This window comes from Trichechus manatus, unplaced genomic scaffold (assembly GCF_000243295.1).
Source record: "Trichechus manatus latirostris isolate Lorelei unplaced genomic scaffold, TriManLat1.0 scaffold00004, whole genome shotgun sequence".
Taxonomy (NCBI): domain Eukaryota; kingdom Metazoa; phylum Chordata; class Mammalia; order Sirenia; family Trichechidae; genus Trichechus; species Trichechus manatus.
In genome coordinates, this window is record NW_004443940.1 from 8594204 (window position 1) to 8616182 (window position 21979).

General features: G+C 44.2%; 1 protein-coding gene across 4 annotated transcripts in view; it reads right to left on the minus strand.

The window, feature by feature from the left end:
* Positions 1-8171: 8171 nt before the first annotated feature.
* Positions 8172-21979, minus strand: part of DGUOK (deoxyguanosine kinase) — a 36012-nt gene continuing 22204 nt past the window's right edge. For 2 of the 4 annotated variants that reach the window (XM_023732601.1, XM_004369190.2), the window contains 5 exons: positions 17934-18121; positions 13361-13508; positions 10297-10412; positions 9616-9715; positions 8172-9154 (listed from right to left, as the gene is read on the minus strand). In XM_023732601.1, coding sequence (XP_023588369.1) covers positions 9128-9154; positions 9616-9715; positions 10297-10412; positions 13361-13508; positions 17934-18085 — 543 coding nt within the window. In that variant the 5' untranslated portion in view covers positions 18086-18121 and the 3' untranslated portion in view covers positions 8172-9127. Of the gene's footprint in view, positions 9155-9615; positions 9716-10296; positions 10413-13360; positions 13509-17933; positions 18122-18321; positions 21252-21979 lie in introns of those variants that run through there. The other 2 variants (XM_023732598.1, XM_004369191.2) reach the window with 2 other exon arrangements.

Below are 21979 nucleotides of genomic sequence, written 5' to 3' on the forward strand. Positions count from 1 at the left end.
AGAGACTGGAGAAACCCCAAGAGTATGGCCCCTGGACACCCTTTCAGCTCAGTAATGAAGTCACTCCCAAGGTTCACCCTTCAGCCAAAGATTAGACAGCCCCATAAAACAAAACAAGACTAATGGGGCACAACAGCCCAGGGACAAGGACTAGAAGGCAGGAGGGGACAGGAAAGCTGGTAATAGGGAACCCAGGGTAGAGAAGGGAGAGTGTTGACATGTCGTGGGGTTGTTAACCAACGTCATAAAACTATGTGCACTGTTTAATGAGAAACTATTTCTTCTGTAAACCTCATCTAAAGTACAATTTAAAAAATTAAATTAATAAATAAAATGTGTTATGCCAATTGAGCTAGATGTCCCCTGAGACCATGGTCCCTAGCCCTCAGCCCAGTAATTTTGTCCCTCGGGGAGTCTGGATGTGTCTATGAAGCTTCCATGACCTTACCTTGGTCAAGTTGTGCTAACTTATGTGCAAAGTTAGTTTTGCTTTCAGATTTGAGAAAAACAGAAGTTCAAGGACATTTAAGGAAGTTGCCCAAGTTGCACTGCTGGTTGGTGGCCCAACCAGGGTTTGAGCCCAGGTTTGTCTAACGCCTGAACCAAGCTCTCCATCTATTTCATGCCACTACTCATTCATAAGGCAAAGATCAGAGCACAAGACTGAAAGGACTTGAAGATCATTCTTCTTGTTTCGAAGCAAAGAACCTAAGGTGTAGAGAAGTCATTTCCCCCAAGATGACACAGCTTCTCTCCACTCCTTTCCCTTGTTCCTCCCACCTGCCATCACTGGGGGCCCAGGGACCACTTTCAACTGCAGAGGGACCTACTACCAGGTAACCCTTCTCTGAGGCCCCCACTTGCAAGCCATCTGACACACACCGGGGCTGCACTGTGCACGGCCAGTCTCACAGCTTCTGAGACAAGGGTCTCAAACCAGGAAGACAGAATGCGGAGACAAGGTCACTGCCCCAGGATGTATTAGCCCAGCTGTATATAATGACAAAATCCCAACAGCAGTCACTTGGATGGTTATACCTTTCTCACGTAAAGCAGTCCAGGGCTGACTGAGTTCCACTGAGTCAGGACCTGGGGCTTCTCTGTCTTCTGCCGTTCCCTCCTCAGTGAGGCACTGCTGGGTCTCGAGTGGCCCCACAGGGTCACTAGGCAGCTCTGAGAGCAGTCACCGGGCTTGCTGCCCATCTTCAATTTCTACCAGCCACTCTAAGGACCTCACAGCCATATAATCTAGGGGAGACGAGGAGAGGCCGCTCAGAGCCCAGCTGGGAGCTGGCCTGGGACCAGTCGGCTGGCTAGTTTGTAGCCAGACATTGGCAGTGTAAATGGAGGAAGGGTGTGGGGGACATTTCATTGCTTAGTACATAGGACCCTTCTCAGCCTAGCTTCCCCCTTTCTCCTTTGCTTCCTTCTTTCCATTTATCTAATATTTGCTGAGCTGCTTATTCCTACGTTCCAGGCACTGGAGATACAAAAATAGCTAAGACTTATTCTGGGATCTAACTACCAACCTTTAGGTTAGCAGCGGACCGTAAACTGCTTGTGCCACCCAGGCACCTAGGCACACAGTAGATGTTCAGTAATTGTCAAAGTGGTTCCCTTGACAACTTGAGGCGTCTGGGCCCTGTACTTCTCTTGCATATCCTTATAGTGCTTAGCAAATTGAAAGTACTTAATAAATTGATGATCATAATATGGAGCTCACAAATCCAATGATCTCAGAAAGGGCAGATTTTGTGTCTCTGGTCAAATCATTCATTTATTTAGCAAGTCTGTATTAAAAACACAAACACACACACAGATTTGTTGCTGTCAAGTCAATTCCAACCCATAGGGACCCTATAGGACAGATTAGAACTACCCCATAAGGTTTCCAAGGAGCAGCTGGTGGATTCGAACTGCCGCCATTTTGATTAGCAGCCTGAGCTCTTAACCACTGTGGCACTGGACTCCAAGTCTGTATTAGGCACTCACTAAAGAGCAATTAATAAGCAAATGTCAGGCACTGTGCTAAATGACAAAGACATGGTTTGTGTCAAGAAGGTCAAAGCCTAGGATGGGAAAGATGTCTCCGAACAACTTTCATTCAAGAATGATACATTTGACGGTATAAGCAGAGTTCCTAAGGGCAGTGATACTTCTGTGAGGGTTAGGGAAGGACTTCCCAGGGGGAGGAATAGCAGACTGGGGACTGGCAGAATGAGTAGTTCTTCCAGTACATAAAGGTAGGGGAGAAGGAGAGAGAGAAGGGCTTCATCATGTGGGAAACACAGGATGTATTCTGGAACAGTGGGTAGTCTCGTGGGGCTTATGGTAGGAGTAGTGGGAGATGAGGTTCTAAGGACATGCCAGAACTTCCATATAGGAGGGACTGAGGGGCAGCTATCTTGTGGCAGGGGCAGGGCAGGAGCCCTGACTTGAAGTTGTGCTTTTACATAGCAACCACAGTTCAATGTACAAAAAGTTCATTTTGTACAATGTTTAACTGAGGTGGCTTGGGGAAGAGATGATTACTGGTAGTGGTAATGGTGGTGGGTGAGAGGGCATTCCAGTCACTCCTAGGCATAGCCACTGCTAGAAGAGACCATAAGGCTGCTATACAAGAGGAGAGGCAGAATGAATGTTAGGGAGTGTCTTAGTCATCAAGTGCTGCTGTAACAGAAATACCACAAGCTGATAGCCTTAACAAACAGAAGTTTATTCTCTCACAGTCTAGTAGGCTAGAAGTCCAAATTCAGGGTGCCAGCTCTAGGGAAGTCTTTTTCTGTCGGTTCTAGAGGAAAGTCCCTGTTATCAATCTTCCCCTGGACTAGAAGCTTCTCAGCGCAGGAGCCCCAGGTCCAAAAGATGTGCTGAGCTCCTGGTGCTGCTTTCTTGGTAATACAAGGTCCCCCTCTCTGCTTGCTTCCTGCTCCTTTTTTTATCTCTTGTAAGATAAAAGGTCATGCAGGCCACACCCCAGGGGAACTCCCTTTACATTGGCTCAGGGGTGTGACCTTAGTAAGGGTGTTATAGTTCCACCCTAATCCTCTAATCTTGCCTCTTTAACCACAGGCAAGGTTAGGGTTTACAACACGTAGGAAAATTACAATCACAAAATGGAGGACAACCACACAATACTGGAAATCATGGCCTAACCACGTTGACACATATTTTTGGGGGACACAATTCAATCCATGACAAGGAGTCAACCATCATTTCCACTGCACCTTAAACTAAAGCAACAGAAATGGGGTGAAGAGAAGATGTTTGGGATTTCAGAGATGAACAGGCAGGATTTGGTGAAAATGGGTGAGAGAAGATAGCTGGAGGTCAAAGATGACTCCAAGGCTTCTAATGTGGTCAACTGGGTGAATGGTGAAGCAGAAGCAGCAGACTTTGTTGGCTGGTGGTGCCGTAGGGGTTCGGGTGGGTGTGTGGGTGTCGATGAGAATGATTTCTTACACATTGAACATGAGGGATATCCAGGTGGAGATAACCAGAGGTTAATACAGCTCTAGCTTTAAGTCATCTTCCTGTCTGGGAGTGGGGATGGGGTAGGGGGAGGTGGGCAGGAGATAGGACACAGGTGAAACAAGACTGGCCATGAGTGGATAACTGAAGTTGGGTGAGAAGTCAAAAATTAGCTCAGACTAAGAAAGTATATCTCTGCCCTTCATTCATTAGGCTACAGGAAGGACACAGGTAGAGTCAGCTGGAAAGTGACCATCAAACAATGTTTCTCCCAAGGGTATGCTGCAGCTGTAAAGTGTCCTAATGACCCCCTTCTTTGTGTGGCTACTGCTTTCTGACTCACTGAGATACCTTGTTCTCTCAAATGATGAACTATCAGAGATATGCTGTTTGAAATTTTATCAGTAAAAATGAAACATCTTGGTCTTGCCTGCAAGATCTAAGTCACTTTGACACAGAGAAGTAGATGTGATTTCCAATCCAGGTTCAGAGCTTCAGATAAGGAGCTTCTGAACACAACATTCCACAATTATCTTAACTCTGTACTTGCTGAGAGCCTGGGTCTACTTTGCAGTTCAGACCAGATACTCAGCATCTGGTGACTCCTTTATGCAGTCCTGCTTTGCTTGGAGACCATCAAAGCATGGCTTTGTTTAAATTTTACCTAAACTTTACCCTTCCCCCAAATCCAGTAACTCCACTGGAGTTCTCTTCACATTTGGTGGGTTGCCCCACGTTCCTCTGGTGTGTGGTCTCCCTCAGCACAATTAGTCGACAGATCTGACTTTGTCAAACTACAGGTTTGCTCCTGGTGGTCTTAGGGCGTCTAGGCTAGGACATGGGGATTATTTACACTATTCTCTTGGCTACTGCATAGGACTGACATTTTCCATAAAATTTCCAAGTCTTTAAAAAGTCCTCACCTCATAGTAACAGTGGAAGCCGTGACAGTATGTGAGAGCTGTGGTAGGCAGAATAGACCCCCAAAGATGTCCACGTCCTAATCCCCAAAACCTGTGAATGTTACCTTACATGGCAAAAGGGACTTTGCAGATGTGATTAAGGGTAAAGGCTTTGAGATGGGAGGACTATCCTGGATTATCCAGGCGGGCCCTAGGTAATCACGAGTCCTTAAAAGCAGAGAACCTTTCCTGGCTGTGGTCAGAGACAGGTGACAACAGAAGGTAGAGAGGCAACATTGCTGGCTTTGAAGAGGAAAGAAGTGTCCACAAGCCAAGGAATGTGAGCGGCCTCTAGATGTTGGGAAAGGTAAGGAAACAGCTTCTCCTCTAGAACCTCCAGAAAGGAATGCAGTCCTGCTGATACCCTGATTTTAGGCCAGTGAGACCCACGTCAGACTTCTCTACAGAACTGTAAAATAATGTCTTTGTGCTGTTTTAAGCCACCACACTTGTGGTAATTTGTTATGGCAGCAAGAGAAAACTAATATAGGATCACCCAGGGAAATGTGAATAAAGACAGAAATGAGGCAAGAGTGTCTGCGGACACCAACATTTCAGAAGAGAGGAGAAAAAGATAAGTCAGACAAGGAGACAGAGAAGGAGGCACCAAGAGGAGGGAGAGCCCGAAGAGACCAAGGAAGAAAAAAGTTCCAGAGTATTTAAACTGCCTACTATTTAAAGTGAGGGCTAGAGGTTAAACAGTCTTTTAACTTTTAGAGTGCATGTTATTTGTTTGCTTCATTTTTCCTGTGACTCTAGCATTTGCATGTAACAGCCTCTCTCCCCTGAAACGTTCATCTTCTCCCTTCACATTGACCTCTGAGACTTTCACAACCTCAATCCACACGTTATAAACCCATCAAGGTAACATTCAGGTTCCAGAACAGCAGGTTTTACCACCTCGTAAGCCAGAAAGAAACGCAGCTATTTGTATGTGTTAATCCAAGTTATTTGACTCTAGGGGACAGCCTAAACCAAGAGTGAGAACAGCCGGAGACCGGCTTGACAGTGGCAAGACAAAAGTGAGGAAAAGACACCATTTTAGGCAAAATGCTTGACAGAGACTGTGCTTCCAGCCCCCAGCACCCCTTTTTAATCTCCAAGTCCAGCCCTACTCCTAAGATTCAAAGGCTCCGCCCAGACCTACCCCTCCCCAGATAATTTAAGGTCCAATATTATTGCTCCTCATTAAAATGTTTACTGTTTCTACAGATGATCTCAGCTACCAATCTGGAAAATGGCAAATTTCAGGTGAGACTGTTGATGGCTCTATCCCAGAGGACATTTATATTCTAAAAGGCAGTGCTCATAAATGAAATCCCTAATCTGTAGATTTTCAGGCTTCAAGACTATGTGAAGACTATGAATGAGGCATGTATTTTTAAAGTAGAAACCCATAACCCACATCTGGCTTTGACAACCTGGGCCGAATGCCTCGTTCTCACAAGGGCCTTAGCACGTGGCTTTTCTCTCTGCCTGAGTACTCCACCCTGTTCACCCTTCAGAATTCAGAAGTAAGCTTAGGGGGCTTTCTTAGGAAAGCTGTCCCAGATTACTATGTCTCCTCCTCTTACAGCCCCCCACTGCAAACACATACCTGCATTTCACCTTGTTAAAGGCTCACCACACCTGCAATGACTTGTTCAGTGTCTACATCCTTCTCGATCAGTTCACAAGTTCTGTGAGGGAAGGACAAGGTCGGCCTTCTGTCGTGTTTACTGTTACCTCCTTGGTACCTAGCATATGGCCAAAAACCCCAAACCAAACCCGCTGCAGTTGATTCCAACTCATAGCGACCCTATAGGACAGAGTAAAACTTCCCCATAGGGTTTCCAAGGAGCGGCTGGTAGATTCGAACTGCCAATCTTTTGGTTAGTGGCTGAATGCTTAACCACTGCACCACCAGGGCTCCAAATAATTGTTGATGAATGAATGAATGAAGAGCGGGGCCTAGCACTCTTACTCTAGGACCACAGGAAATCTCTACATTCATGGGTCCTGGAAACATAAATGGGAATTAACACTTGAGTTCCCCAAACGAGAAGACTAAAACCACCAACTTTCCTAAACACACCAAATACCCTATCTTCATCCCTGGTTTTTTCCAAAGCCTGAAGCAGCAAACAAACACAATAACAAGTGGGACAGATTTTCAAGAAGAGTGCCAAAACAATTCAGTGGGGAAAAAGAATAGTCTTTTCAACAAATGGTGCTGGAACAACTGGATATCCACATGCAAAAGAATGAAGTTGGACCCCTGCCTTACATCGGACACAAAAACTAACTCAAACTGGATCACAGACCTAAATTTAAGAGCTAAAACTATAAAATAAACTGTTAGAAAAAAACAGGAGTGAAGTCTTGTGACCTTGGGTTATTAAAAGCCTTCTTAGACACACCAAGAGCACAAATGGTAAAATGAATAAATTGGACTTCATCAGAATCATTTGTACTTCAAAGGACACTATCCAGAAAGTGAAAACACAGTACACAGAAAGGGGAAAAAATATTTGTAAATCACACATCTGATAAATATGGGCAAAGGGTTTGAACATTTTTCCAAAGATATACAAATGACTAATAAGCACAGGAAAAGATGTTCAACATCATTAGCCACCAGGGAGTTGCAAATCAAAACGAGATACAACCGCACATCCACTAGGATGGCTATAATAAAAATGACAAAGTATCAGCGAGGTTGTGGAGAAATTGGAACCTTTATACATTGCTGGCAGGAATATAAAATGGTGCAGCCACTTTGAAAAAGTTTAGCAGTTCCTCAAAACGTTAAACTTAGTTACCATGTGACCCAGCAACTCCACTCCTAGGTATATACCCACGAGAGATGAAAACATGTCTACACAAGAACTTGTACACTAATGTTCATAGCAGCATTATTCATAATAGGCAAAAAGTAGAAACCCACAAGTTCTGTGGTATATCTACACGATAAAGTATTAACAACAAAAAAACACCCAAACCCGTTGCCGTCAACTCTGACTCATAACGACCCTATAGGGCAGAGTAGAACTGCCCCACAGGATTTCCAAGGAGCAGCTGGTGGATTCCAACTGCTGACCTTTTGGTTAGCAGCTGAGCTCTCTAACCGTTGCGCCACCAGTGCTCTGTAGGACATTAACCCATTGCCCTTGAGTCAAATCCGGCTCATAGTGACCCTACAGGACGGAGTAGAACTGCCCCACAGAGTGTCCAAGGAGCGCCTGGTGGATTTGAACTGTCGACCTTTTGGTTAGCAGCCGTAGCACTTAACCACTACGCCACCAGGGTTTCCTATAGGACATTAGTCAGCCATAAAAAGAAGTGAAGTATTAATCCATGCTACAACACGGATGAACCTTGAAAACATGCTCAGCGAAAGAAGCCAATCACAAAAGACCACATATTGTATGATTCCATTTATATGAAATGTCCAGAACAGGCAAATCTATAGACACAGAAAGTAGATCTGTGGTTGCCTATGGTTGGGTCTGTGTGTGTGCAAGGCTTAAGGGGAAATGGGGAGTGACTGTTAACTGGTACAGGGTTTCTTTTTAGGGTGATGAAAACGTTCTGGAATTGATTGTAGTGATGGTCACAAAACCCTGTAGAGATATACTAAAAACCATTCAATTGTATACTTTAAATTGGCAAATTTTATAGTATATGAATTTTATCTCAATGAAGCTGTTAAAAAGTTAAAAAGAAAACGAACAAGTGAGATAATGAAACCACTGTATTTTTATTTCAAAACATTACACATTTGTTAGAAACCAATCTTGCATTCATTTTCCCAAAGCACAAAGGAAAAGACAGGCTTCCATCTTCTGAGACACTTGGTCCCGAGCGCACTCACGCTCCTGTGTTCCTGCACCACTGTCAACAGTTCTGTGGAGGAACTCTTCTCCCGTGAATCAGGGGGCCTGCAGGCTTCTTGCAACGGAGACTTCAATTCTATAGAGCCACATGCTTTTCTCCCTTAACGATAAATCGTCCTTGAAGCTTGAAGAGCAGCACACACACACAAAATATTTTTCTTTCTAGCATAGACAGCTTCACTCCTTTAAGATCAACTGAAACTCACTAGCTAAAGTATTTAGAGCAGACCAGAGTATCAGAATGACCAAATCCTAAATGGTACATGCTAAATTTTTGGGCTCTTGATTATTCCCTTCTTCCCTTCCTTCCTTCTGGCCAGGTTCTTCAGCTCTAGGACAAAGGACTAAATCTGCCTCCCCACTCTCAACCTTCATACCAAGAGTTGGAGGATGAGAAGAGATAAAGAAGCTTCCTGGAGTCTGGGCTCCATTTTCCTAGCTCTGGGCTCACCCTTGAGCTCTCACTGGTTCCTGAGCACTTTACTTCCCTCCTTCCTGCTTTCAGTGGAGCTTGGCTGAGGGCTCTGGGAGCAATTCCTGCCCTGGCATGTCAGAGGGAACAAGGGAACACACAAGGGACTCTTGGTGGCGAAGGGCTCAAGAACAAAAGCTAAGACTTTTCTCAGGTGAAAACCGCTACTCTAGAAGGGAGTTCAGAGCAGGTAGGCATCAACAGGTATATGCTGAAATGAATGGAACAACTGGAATAGAAATAAGTTAAAAAAACAAACTTTAGCAAAGGTGGGTGGGTGACTGGACACTTTTCTAGCTTCAGAAGTTTGGAGAGCCCAGATCACAGCCAGAACATCATGGCACTGGTCACAGATTCTTTACAAAGGTGTTCACCTGTAGAGAGAGAAAAACCCAAGTTAAACTTCACACTTCAGCAGACTATTCAGTAGTCATCTACGATGTATAGGGAGGCAGGCCAGGAGGTTTTTGTGAAGCAGGGAGAATAACATGGAGAGGAAAAGTGATCTGCCCAGGGTGACAGAGAGCGAGTGGCAGAGCTGGGAAGAGAATCCAAAAGCCTCATTTCCCCACTTCTGGAATACCTCAGAGGAGGAGGTTAGTTGGGAAGCACATTACAAGTCAATTATTTAACAATTACTACCTCAAACTACTTTTAGCGAATAGGGATTATTATTTCTAACTTGTGTAAGATCCCACAAGCTTTGTGTGTGAAATAAAATTTGAGGTACAAACACAATACCCATCATACTGAAGTTTGACACAAAGGCCAGAAAGATTAAAGTACAACCAGAAAAAGAAAACCACCAGAAAGCAGGTGGTCAGGTCCTTTCCACCTTTCTCATGAGTTCCTCTTGTATGGCTCCTTCTTCAGAAAAATCTTCATTGACGTCCAACACCAGCACTGGGATGTTCTGCAGAGCCTCACAGTGGAGCCTGTGGTAGCGTGAACGTTGGAGGGGCAGAAAGGAGACAAGAAACCTGAGCCAAGCCTTGGTAATTCAGAGAACAGATCTGAATTCACAGGGCTACTCAATGAGACTGCACGTACACAGCATTAGAAAAAATTCACGAACATTGGCTGAAAAGAGGAATATTGGTATTTCTCTTTGGTCTTGAGACTGATACTGAAGGTCGGAGCTCTAAACATTTGAAGCGGACAACATACCAAGGCCGCGTGGGAGAAAAGGTAAAAACTAGGAACGTCAACTTAGTAAAACTGATAATTCCTCTACAAATTTTTAATCCTTCATCATGTGCCAACAATCACGATCACTAATCACAATGTTCAGTCGAGGGAAATGTGAAAAAACAAAACAAGCTGGAGAAACAAAATCTAATAAAAAGTCCCTTGGAATGTAAGATTACATCCAGTATTAAGCTTCTGAGTTGGAAAATGCTGACCTCCCAAGCACTTCCAGTCCATTCTGAACCTTCTTATGGGGATGCATGTTAACCTTAACATACAGGAAGGCTGTAGGGGGGCGGGGCTCTAATCTGCTCTTTTCTCCACTTACTTGGTTGTCTTGTGGACAAGCCAGGCTTCATGCTGACCGTGAAGCTGCTCGAGATAAGCCAGCTCAACTCCTTTCTCTTCTGCCCTGGCCCTCTGGTGTAGTCTCTTCAAACAAACCTACAAGACATTCCCCAGGCCCCGTTGAGCTCCTGTGCTGTTTTGGCTGTTACAGTGTAGTCTTGTGGGGCTCTCAGACCCACTCATGATGTCTATCCTGGGCACAGCAAGCCATGGCTTTGCTTCTGCTGTCTTGTTTTCTTATTCAATTAGAGGAAATGATTCACTGGCCTGACTCCACCATTTTCTTTGCCTTAACTCTGCTTTCTCCGGAGTATCCTAAGCTGGTTAATGGCAAATATCACCCACCCAGACATCCAAGCTGAGAATCTAGAATTATCTTTCTTTTCCCTCCTCCCAACCATATCCAGGAAGTCACTAACTTCTCCTTAATCTCTTTCCAGTTAGTTCTCTCCTTGCCGCTCCTCCCACCTCCACCGGGTCAGGGCCCGATGGCCTCTCATCTGGACCGGAGCAAGAGCTCTGTACTCACTCTGCCGCCTGGAGGCAGCCAAGTGTAGTGGGAAGAGCACAGGCCTTAAAGTCAGAAAGTCCCGGATGAAAACCTGTGTCCACGTGCACTAGCTCTAACCTCTGCATTCACCAGGTCTCTACCTGGGGCACTGGCCACTTGCATAGGTTTTTACAGAGATGCCTTCATTTCTGTTCTGCTCTTCTCTTGGGTATAGTTACTTCTGAGTCTCACAGAAGGGGTTAGGGGTGATGTCAGAGAAGAAAATGGGCACTCCAGGGTCCCTGGCTCTAATGTTATCAAAATAGCACCTCAATCCCCATTTAATCCCCAAACGAATATGCTATTTTTCTTTTTCTACCATTACATTGCAATAATCCTTCAACTACCCTCATTCTGCCCCAGCTGAAAGACCTCAATTAGTCTCTCCAAAAAAGATTTATCAGCAACCCCACAGTACTAATAATCACTACCACCACCATCATTGTCCTCTTCTCACACTATTCAGCGTGCACAAAGAAGAAAAGGGAGGAAGATTCTCTTGCCTTCCTTGCTGGTTCCCAGTGTCTGTGTTCAACCTCAGCTCTCCCAGAAACAAGAGCCCCTGCAGCTGGCCAAGCAGCCCTGTCTCCCTCCCAGGAATCAGTCTACTTCCTCCCTTGTTCCTCCCCCATCCTGTCTTTATGGCACCAAGGGCTGAAGTCCTGTGTCCCTAGGAAAAGGGGAGCACTCTTAGTTCTTCTCCTCTGCCTCATGCTCAGCCTCTCAGCCTACTGATTCTTTCAGCCCAGCCATCTCATGACTCCCACTGGGAACCTGTCACCCCTTCAAATTCCAAACAGAATCTTCACTCACTCCAACTTCAGTCCTCTCGCTCGTCCTTGGCCAGATCATAAGCGTTCCTGGGGGCCACAGCTTCTCTCTCACCTTGAACGCTACACTCAGCTTCTTCAAGCTCATCCTCTTTGGCAAGGGACTCCTCTTCTCCTCATCACTGACACAAGCCTCCACCCTAAGTTAGAATCACTTTTAGAATTTGCCTCTTCTATTCCTGGTCCCAGGCAATGAAGACCACTGAAAGAAGTTGCATAAATGGGACCCAGCCAGTCCATCAGCAATTAACGCATCTAACTTCAGCTTGGTCCTTCTCACTGAAGGGTCTCAGTCCTCTGAATCTCAAGTTCGGTTTTACGTTATACCTTAGACCCTACTTCCTCTTCTGACATCCTTATTTCTGTGGAATCTCTTTATTTCCTCCTATGATTTAGCTTCTGCCCTACAATCTCTGGAAACGGCTAACGCAAAGACCCCCAGCATCCGTTCCAGTTACATTTTACATTCAAGGGCCTCTTTCCCAGCAGCAACCTTCCTGATGCAAGCAAGGCCTTCTTTCCAACCCTCTTCTCTTTGGCTCCTGCAACTCTATGCGACTGGTGCTCTCCCATTCATTTTCGCACCCTGTTGTCAGCTCTCAGGCTCAGTTCCACCTCTAAAAGTGTGACCTCTAACCTAAAGAGAGCCTTCCTTCCATCTAAGATTATGTGGTACATCTGACATTGGACTATACACAAACACAGATTTCTCTCTCCCAAAAATACCTCTTGCTTTGACTCAGAACCTCACTCTGTAAGACCCCTTTGGGATCATCTAGTCTGAGCCAGTGTAGTTCATAGACAAGGACCCCTGCAGTGGAAAGGCTTTCAGGGGCTGCCAAGGTCACTGCCAGTCGGCAGAGGCCAAGGACCACTGCTGTTTCCAAAGACGTCGGTGCTACTACCGTGATTCCACTTCCTACTGAGTGCACTACTTCTGTAGTGTATCCTGCCTTAACAGCGACATCCTTGATTCAAAAGGGGGCCATTTAGGGCAGTATCAGGATAAGGTGAGGAAACCCCCCTTCTCTTCCTCCCCACATCCTATTCAAGAAACCATCCAGACCACCAGAGACTCTGATGACTCAGAGGGAAGGAAAAACTGAGGCAACTGGCTATAGGCCACCCAATCATAGAGTCCAACCTGCAAACCCTGGGTGATAAAGATAGCGCCCGATTTGCTTCTGTTGTTGGTACCTCAAGAGGGACCCTTTCGGGCTGCTTCTGTCCAGAGGTGAGAAGGGAAGGCAGAGAGAGTTAGGAGCTGGTTGAATGTTCATGGGGAATCAGGAGCAGAGGGGAGGAGTGTGCTATCGCAGAATGGGGTGAGCGGTTGGGATTTCATAACAATGTATGTTTAAAAAAAAAAAAAATTCTGTATGGGAGGCTAACTTGAAATGTAAACTTCACTTAATTACATCAATTAAAAAAAAAAAAAGAGGGACCCTTTCTATGCACAGTGAATTGCTTTAGCACTCCGCTGCACAAGGCCGGTGGGACGCAGGGTGCTCAACGCTAGAACGGTGTGGTGTTCATCCACTGCTCTCTGGGCTCTGTAGAATGCCCACACTCTAATTTCTCCAATCAGAAAACCAGGGCTTGGAGAATGCCATCTTTTAGGTTTCCCATGCCCCTGAAGTCTAAGGCTTTATAGGTTCTGTTACCTGGGGAGTAGCCTGTAGGTAGATGAAGCCATGTAATCTGAGCCTGCTGGCAAACTCCTGGAGAAGGAAAGAATGCCAGGACTGATAGATATGCCATTCGATGTCACTGAGGGAACCATTTTCAAAAAGATTCTTTGCAAAGATATACCTGGATGGAAATGTAAACAGGATGGCGGGGAAGGAGGAGAACAGAGAATGGAACGAAAGGTGAGAGAGAGAGAGAAGCAGAAAAATCAATAACCAACTTGTTCCATGTCTGTTCAAACCACTTAACCTTTCTAGCTCCTCAATTCTTGAGAAATCTGAATTCTTAACCCACACTTCTCCTCCCTGCTCAAAACTAATATGGGAAATAGCATCTAGACTTGAGAGGCCTAAATTCCAGCTCTCCAGATGGATTAACTAACTGGAAGAAAAAGAACAATGGAAGAAAGGTATCATTAGTCTCTAACAATCACCCCGCTAGAAATCAGTAAGAACATACAGCAAATGGTGGACATCAACTTGAATTTCTGAGATAACATCATCATCATTACAGGAAGCACCCACCCCCCCAAAAAAAATCGAATCCACTAAAAAGCCACACACCACATTCATTTCATGTGGGCTTCTGAGTCTCCAAGCTCTGAACCACCTTTTTGTCTTTTGAGAAGTGGAGAAGGAACAGCAGTTAGTGGTATCATCTATGGAGCTAGAAAAGCTGTAGTATTACCAAGGAAGCAGACCCTCCTCCAAAGCACAGATGAGCTCTTGTCTGCCTACGTCCTCTGCTGCTGAGCTTCTAATTTAAATAAAGGAAAGCTACAGCTAAAAACCAAATTAGCTTTGCCCCTTCCTCACTTCCACAACTAAAGAAGCATATGGAAAGTAGGAAATCAGAGCTAAACAGAAACCATCACTTCAGAAGGGGTTAATTCTGCTTATAAACCTTAGGCATCTTGATATAAAACATAATCTACATCCTAAACAATGAACTCCAGTTTCTAAGGCAACGCTCAGCAACTGGCCACTTCTAGGCAAGTAAATTTCAGAACCCTGTGTACAAACAGCTCAGGGAAGTATAGACTGCAAAGCCATGAGTGTCACAGTAAGAGAATGGGCTCCAGAGTCACACTCCTGAGTCTAAGCTGGGCTCCGACGTTCACTAGCAGAGTCACCTTGGACAAGTCACCTAAGCTCTCTCAGCCTGTAACGGTAGAACCTAACTCAGAGTTGCTTTGATGACTGTATGTAATACTCATAAAGTGCTTAGAACAGTAACCAGCACATAGTGTTCAAGACACCTTGGTTATTATTATAACAACTTTTTTGTTGGGCTACGAAGAAGCTGATTTGGGAGTCCCATTAGTAAACTTCCAGTCTAGAATAGTTTAGCTAGTCTAGCTGAAGGCAACAACAAAAAAAAGAGGTGACTTCTGTAACTCAGGTTCTGAAAAATGTTTTCAGCTTCTTCATAGGTAACTAAACCAAAACTCGTCGAGTCGATTCCGATTCACAGCGACCCTATAGAACAGAGTCGAACTGCCCCATAGGGTTTCCAAGGCTGTAAATATTTACAGAAGCAGACTGCCACATCATTCTCCCCCAGAGTCGCTGGTGAGTTAGAAGTGCCGACCTTTTAGTTAGCAGCCGAGTGCTTAACCACTGTGCCACCACGGCTCCTGCATAGGTAACAAGAAGATGAAATTAAGCTCTTGTAAACAGAAATTAGGTATTTGTTAATACGTCCTAAAAGGGGCCCCCACCTTTCTTGAGAATGAGCACTTCTTTCTTTCTTTCGCAGAATCTGGCGGTAATAGGGAGAAAGGGAGCAGAAGGGTGCAGTGCCGAGTGCTAATGGGGAGGGAACCACTGTGGTCTGAGGGAAGGGACTGCAGAGAGGAACCTGCCTAAAGACCCATGTGTGGGGCCCTGCTCTGAAGTCACATGCTATTTTCTTTTACTCAAACAGATGAGATTTAGATTTCTTCCTTCCAGTAATCCATTCCACCAAACAACCCATGTTCCTCCTTTGGAACACACGTGAACACACGTTCAGTCTCTGTGTTCCCTGCTAGACCAGGACGGCTGTGAAGGCAGGAACTGGTTGGCCACGTTCACTGCTGCAGCCCTAGCGCCCTGCAGTGCCTCAACATAAGAGGCATTCAGTACCTCTGTGTTGAATGAATAAATGCATGAATGCATTTTAAAAGAATAGGAATAGTCTAAATTATCATCAGGATGATCAGAATTTGTAGTTAGTTATCTTTTCTGTCCCAAAAATGGCCCCTCTGAAGACAACATCCAAGATTCTGTGGCTTTCCATAGTGCAATCAATTCTTATCTTTTCTAAGTAAATGTTAAGATCCACGTGGCTTCTTAACGAAGTATTTCTACTTAGCAAAGTATTTCTACGTCTATGTTTTCCTCTGAGGGTCTCTCACATGCCCACCTCACTTTAAAAAAAAAAAAAAAAACCCACTGCTGTCGAGTCGATTCCAACCCACAGCTGGAAATCAAAAGGTTGACTGTGAATGCTTCCAAGCAACACAGCTGGTTACCTGTAGTTCAGCTTCCTAGCCCGAGAGGCGAGGCTTAGGAGAGGGGTGAGGAAGATAGCGGGTAGCACGCCCAATAGTTGAAAAAGAACCAGAACTACAGGCTAACCATTTATAACTCGTATGTTTGGCTTTTTTAAAAAGTAGGTTCTCTCTAGGTACATAGAGAAGGAATGTGTAGCCTGTAGGGTTTCTTTTGTATTATTTTGCACAATATCACATAAAGTCAGAAAAACCACAAAATGTTTATAAGTATACTCTTATTTTTTTTCCTCCAGGGGCTTTATGGGAGCACTAAGAAGTAGAACTAGTTTATCTAATTTGAAATTAAAAAGGTGACCGATTAACTTAGTGCCTTGAGAAGTGAATGAATGCACAAAGAGAATACAGCATTTTCCATTTTGATTACTCAAAGAGGCTTAAGCCAGACCACTATGTTTTAAAGCACCATTTCATGCTGACACAGCTCATTCACAGCCTTCAGATAAGGAAAGGCCCAGCAGGGTCCAGATCTAGACGCCAAGACTTTGTCTCTAGATGGCGTGACCACACATCAGAGCCTGGTCTCTGTGGCAGAACCAGGAATTCACAGCCCGGGTGGACTGGCTCTCTGGGAAGAGATGAGGCTAGCTTCCCGCGCTATGGCAAGCCCGCACACATCTCACTCCCTCAGGTGGTCAGGAAGACACTGTTCCTCTGACCTGACACAGGCACCAATGTCCATTACAGACTCTGGTCAGCAACAGTCCTGTCACAGAAGAAAGGGTCGAAAAAGACTAAAGACCAGACAGAACCCATTTCACAGACATGCTGTTTCCACTTGGAAATCCTTTTCTGAAGAACGAAGAATGAAGCTATGTCTTGTACTATTTTAGGAACACTGATTTTTAATTCCCTCCACTTTCCTCTTCAAGATGAGAACCAACCACTGATTCTTCTGGTTTCCTAGAACATATACTGCTACTTAAGTGTTTACTCTGTGCCTTTTAGCATATAACAGCTGCACAAGGTAGCTACCAGGTTGTCTCTATGCCAGAATAAGGGAACATAAAGTAGTCAGTGGTAATGTGGGAAATTAAGTGCATTCAGTTTATGAAAAGCACAATTTCCTTTCTTGACATATATGAAAGGAGCCCTGGTGGCACGGTGGTTAAAAGTGCTTGGCTGCTAGAACACACAGAGTGTCCCTGATGAAGCCTGAGAAAAGTGGGGTGCAGAACTCAAATTCTAGTAAAAAGACCAGACTTAATGGTTTGACTGAGACTGGAGGGACCCCAAAAGACATGGCCCCCAGACTCTCTGTTAGTCCAAAACTAAAACCATTCCTGAGGCCAACTCTTCAGACAAAGGTTAGACTGAACTACGGGACATAAAATGATATTCGTGAAGAGTGTGCTTCTTAGCTCAAGTAGACACATGAGACTAAATGAGCAACTCCTGTCCAAAGGCAAGGTGAGAAGGCACAGAGGCTCAGGAGCTGGTTGAAGGGACACGGGAAATCCAGGGTGCAGAGGAGAAGTGTGCTGTCACAGTACAGAGAGAGCAACTAGGGTCACATAACAATGTGTGTATAAATTTTTGTATGAGAAACTAACTTGAATTGTACACTTTCACTTAAAGCACAAAAAAAAAAAAAAAGAATACATATTAAAAAAAAAAAAAAGCGCTCAGCTGCTAACCAAAAGGTCAGCAGTTCAAACCCACCAGCTGCTCCATGGGAGAAAGATGTAGCAGTCTCTTTCCATAAAGATTTCAGCCTAGGAAACCCTATGGGGCAGTTCTACTCTGTCCTATAGGGTCACTATGAGTCAGAATCGACTCAATGGCAATGGGTTTGGTTTCTGATTTTTAACATATATGATACCTCCTTGGAATCACGAGTCTGGACAAATGTACGTAGCATTATCTTCACAAAGAAGATGGTTTTTCAAAGCACAGTTTTCATCGACTAGAGTGGTGTGGGGTCTGAGTGTGAAGAACAAAATATGTAGCATTGAGCATGGGGCTTATAGCTGGTGGAGGGCTTGTCGTCTTACCTGTCACTGTACACAGACCTCTCAAAGACCTGTACCAGCTCCTTGGCCTGTAAGGGTTTCTCGGAGACGGGTTCCAGCTGTGTTTTCAGACGGCTCATAAAAGAAAATGTCTGGAACGTGTAGGACCATCGTGCTGGCTCCCGGTACATCATATCCAGCAAGTTTCCAAGATTTCGGGTAGCAAAGGCCTAGAGGGAGATTACAAAAAAGGAAAATCTCCAGAAGGAGTATTAACCCCATGGTGCACAGTGCCGCCCCCCCCCCCACACACACACCTAGAGGGTTAATAGTCAATTTGGAAAGCAATTTTAAAAGTTTCCTTCCACTAAAAAGGTATAATCACATCGCCAGGATTAGTCGAAGCTATGTAATCAAGAGATTTTCCTACCTTTTTAGACAAGAATCTGATAGAGATCACATGCCACCTTCAATGTAACAGAAGAGCAGAGGAATAACAATGCACAGAATGTCTTTCTCCATATATGCATATATATATGCTTCCCTGGTTTGGCTTCTCTAGAGAACCCAGCCTAAGACAAAGACCAAAATGCCCACTACCTCATTACAACTGCTCAAGTTGAGAACAGCAGTGAAAAAGCACACCGATAGATTTAAGACAAGCTGGTTATAACAAAAAACAAAAAACTCTAAAGGACACCCCTACTGCAAAGGAAGCTCATGTGGTTTTAATTGGGAATGCTAAGGCTGTACTCTATATTGATTCAAAAAATTAGCTGCAAATGTAAAAGAAAAACAAACAAACCAAAAAAAAAACTATGCATAGAAAGAACGCATTAATTCATTCATTGGTTTGGTGGGTCTATGTGGGGAGGCGTTAACAATCAACAACCATCTAAACTGCCACTTTGAATGGAATCTTTCCATTGTAAGACTATGATGCCTTTCTTTTGAGCTTCCATCTGCGGCTACTTCTTTATCAAACTTCAATCCAGACAAGAAAGCAATTGCTTATTTGAAAATCCAGCCAATCAACCAAACAAATAAGATTCTGTATCTTTCACAGAAAGGCTACAATTTGTTTACAGGTAATCCCTGGGTTACGATCAAAATCCATTCTTAAGTCTGTCTTTAAGTCGAATTTGTAGGTAAATAGGATCAGGTACACACCGTTCTTATTTAGTGTCAATCAAATGTTTTTCTTAGTATATATATGTATATATATACATATTCCCTTTCTATGCATATAAAACACTTAAGAAACACTTTCAAACCACGTTTTCAAGAGTGTCACAAAGTAGCGCATATGTTCCTTATTACGAATGATTGTATTTAACTCAAAATTTTAATATAACAGGCCTTATGGCAGTCCGTTCTTAAGTATGAGTTATCCATTAAGTCTCACATTCATTAATCCGGGGACTGTCTGTATTAAAAAAAAAAAAAAAAAAAAACAAAACTCTCCTCCTTCCATTCTAGAGGCTTTATGAAATGCATCTGAGAACCCACGTACTCGACATGTGCAAGTGGGTGCACGTGTGGGATCCTCAGGAGCCCTGAGTTCTATCTGCACTCTGCCACTGACTCAATATAAAAGTGAAGTATTTGCTTTCATGCACTCAACTGCCATTACGGAAGGCCTGTGGTGGATTAGGTGCTACATGGGCTAGGTGCTGTAAGGAATACAGAAAATAGAACTAATATTTATTTCAGTGTTCACTGTGCTATATTATCTCGTCTGATCTTCAAAACAGCTTCATGAGGTACGTACTATCACTACGCTCATCTTCCAAAGGGTAAAATCCACTCAGAGAGGTTAAGTAACTTACTTGACTGAGGACTCATGGTGGGTAAGTGTTGAGTAAGGACTCAACAACCCAGCATCTCTAACCTCTTCATTCTAATGCCTCTTCATATAAAGGTGAACAAGATATGGCTCCTGAACTCAAGTAGCTCACAATGTGAAAGGAAGGGCTGACAAGGATATAAGCAGCTAGAATATCTGGCAGACCATGTGACAAAGTGCCAATTATATATGGCTGAAGGAATCTCAGGAAGTTTCTGGAAAAAGATGGCATTCAGCTGGGAATTAAGTGATGAGTGGAATTTCCACAGATGGAAATGGGGATTAAGAAGAAAGCATTTTCAGGTGGAGACAAAGATACAGGAGGGGAAAAATGATTAGACAACAAGTAGTCCAGCTTGGCTAAATATCACCCCTAGATTCCAAAGAAGGGTCCTAGCCATACACCTGAAGCTTCAGCAGGCACAGTGCAGGTAACAGCAGAGTGGATCAGAAAACCATTTAACATCTATGCAAGGGACGCTTGCTCCCTACAAACACACCCTGATCTCATAAATGGCACCTAGCTAAGAGCTGGAGTTAGAAGGAAGGGGGTAAATCTGAATCCACCTGAGTGTCTGATGTTGTCACTAGAGATTGTGGAGAGCAGCCCTTGGTCTGCAGCATAGTTCACAGATGGCATGGACACTGCCTAGCTGGACAGGGCACTTGCAGTAGGGTGACTGGCTGTGTGTTATTTCACCAGTGAGCTCTGAGCTATCTAAAGGAGGCTGTTCCTGAACAAAAAACTGTACAGGAGCCTCCCTGATTTCTGAAAGAACGTATCTCGGCTATAGAACAAATGCAAACATCCCTTCAAATGTATAAACCAATGGGAATGTTACTGAATATGACAACAGCCAGCAGTTCAGAAGAAGAGGACCAATCTCTGTGCTCAGGACAAGCCACCTCCTCGGAGATAGTGCTGTTGGCAGAAACAGGAGAAGATAAAACAAAAAACTAAGTGAGATTCAAGAGACTGTCACACTGATAAAACAAGAATAGGCAGTCATAAAACAAGGAGCAATACGAAGACAAAAAAAAAAAAAAAAACCTAGCATTTTTAGTGGTGAAAAATGTAGTTGCCAAAATACAACATCCAGTGAAGATAGTAATTAGACTGTAAACTGCAGGTGTCCCTGACTGGTGCAAACAGTTGATGCACTTGACTGCTAACCGAAAAGTTGGTAGTTGGAACCCACCCAGAGATACCTTGGAAGAAAGTCCTGGCAATCCTACGTCTATATTGTTGTTGTTGTTAGTTGCCCTCAATTCCGACCCATGGAGATCCCATGTGTGTAGAGCAGAACTGCTCCATTGCAGTAAACCTAATTAATGAATTAGAAGATCCCTCTACAATATTTGCTCAAGAGTCTCCCTAAACTAAGAAGGAAAAAAAAAAAGAGCAGAAAATTATGAAAGAAATGAAAAGACATGCAGGGTAGGAGGAGATCCAATATACACTGTAATACAGTGGTAGGGTATTTTTTTTTTTCCCATACAAAAATCTATAAATAGTTATGTGACTCTAATTGTTCTCCCCATACTGTGACAGCACACTCCTCCTTTCCACCTCGGATTTCCCATGTCCATTCAACCAGCTCCTAACCCTTTCTGCCTTCCCATCTCACCTCCTGACAGAAACTTCCCATTTAGTCTCTTGTATCTACTTGAGCCAAGAGGCACACTCCTCACGAGTATCACTTTATTTCCCACAGTCTCGTCCAATCCATGTCTGAAGAGTTGGCCTCAGAAACTGTTTTAGTGTCTGGACTTATAGAGAATCCAGGGATGATGCTTTCTGGGGTTCCTCCAGTCTCAGTTAGACCATTAGGTCTGGTCTTCTTACTAGAATTTGAGTTCTGCACCCCACCTTTCTCCTGCTCCATCAGGGACTCTCTGTTGTGCTCCCTGTCAGGGTGGTCACTGGTGGTAGCTGGGCATCATCTAGTTCTTCTGGTCTCAGGCTGATGAAGTCTCTGGTTTATGTGGCCCTTTTTGTCCCTTGGGCTAATACTTTCCTTATGTCTTTGGTGTTCTTCATTCTTCTTTACTCCAGGTGGTTGGGACCAATTGATGCATCTTAGATTGCCACTTGCAAGCTTTTAAGACCCGAGACACCACTCACCAAAGTAGGATGCAGAACATTTTAATAAGCTTTGTTAATGCCAATTGACTTAGATGTCCCCTGAAAGTATGGTCCCCAGACCCCTACCCCTACTACTCTGTCCCGCAAGTGTTTGAT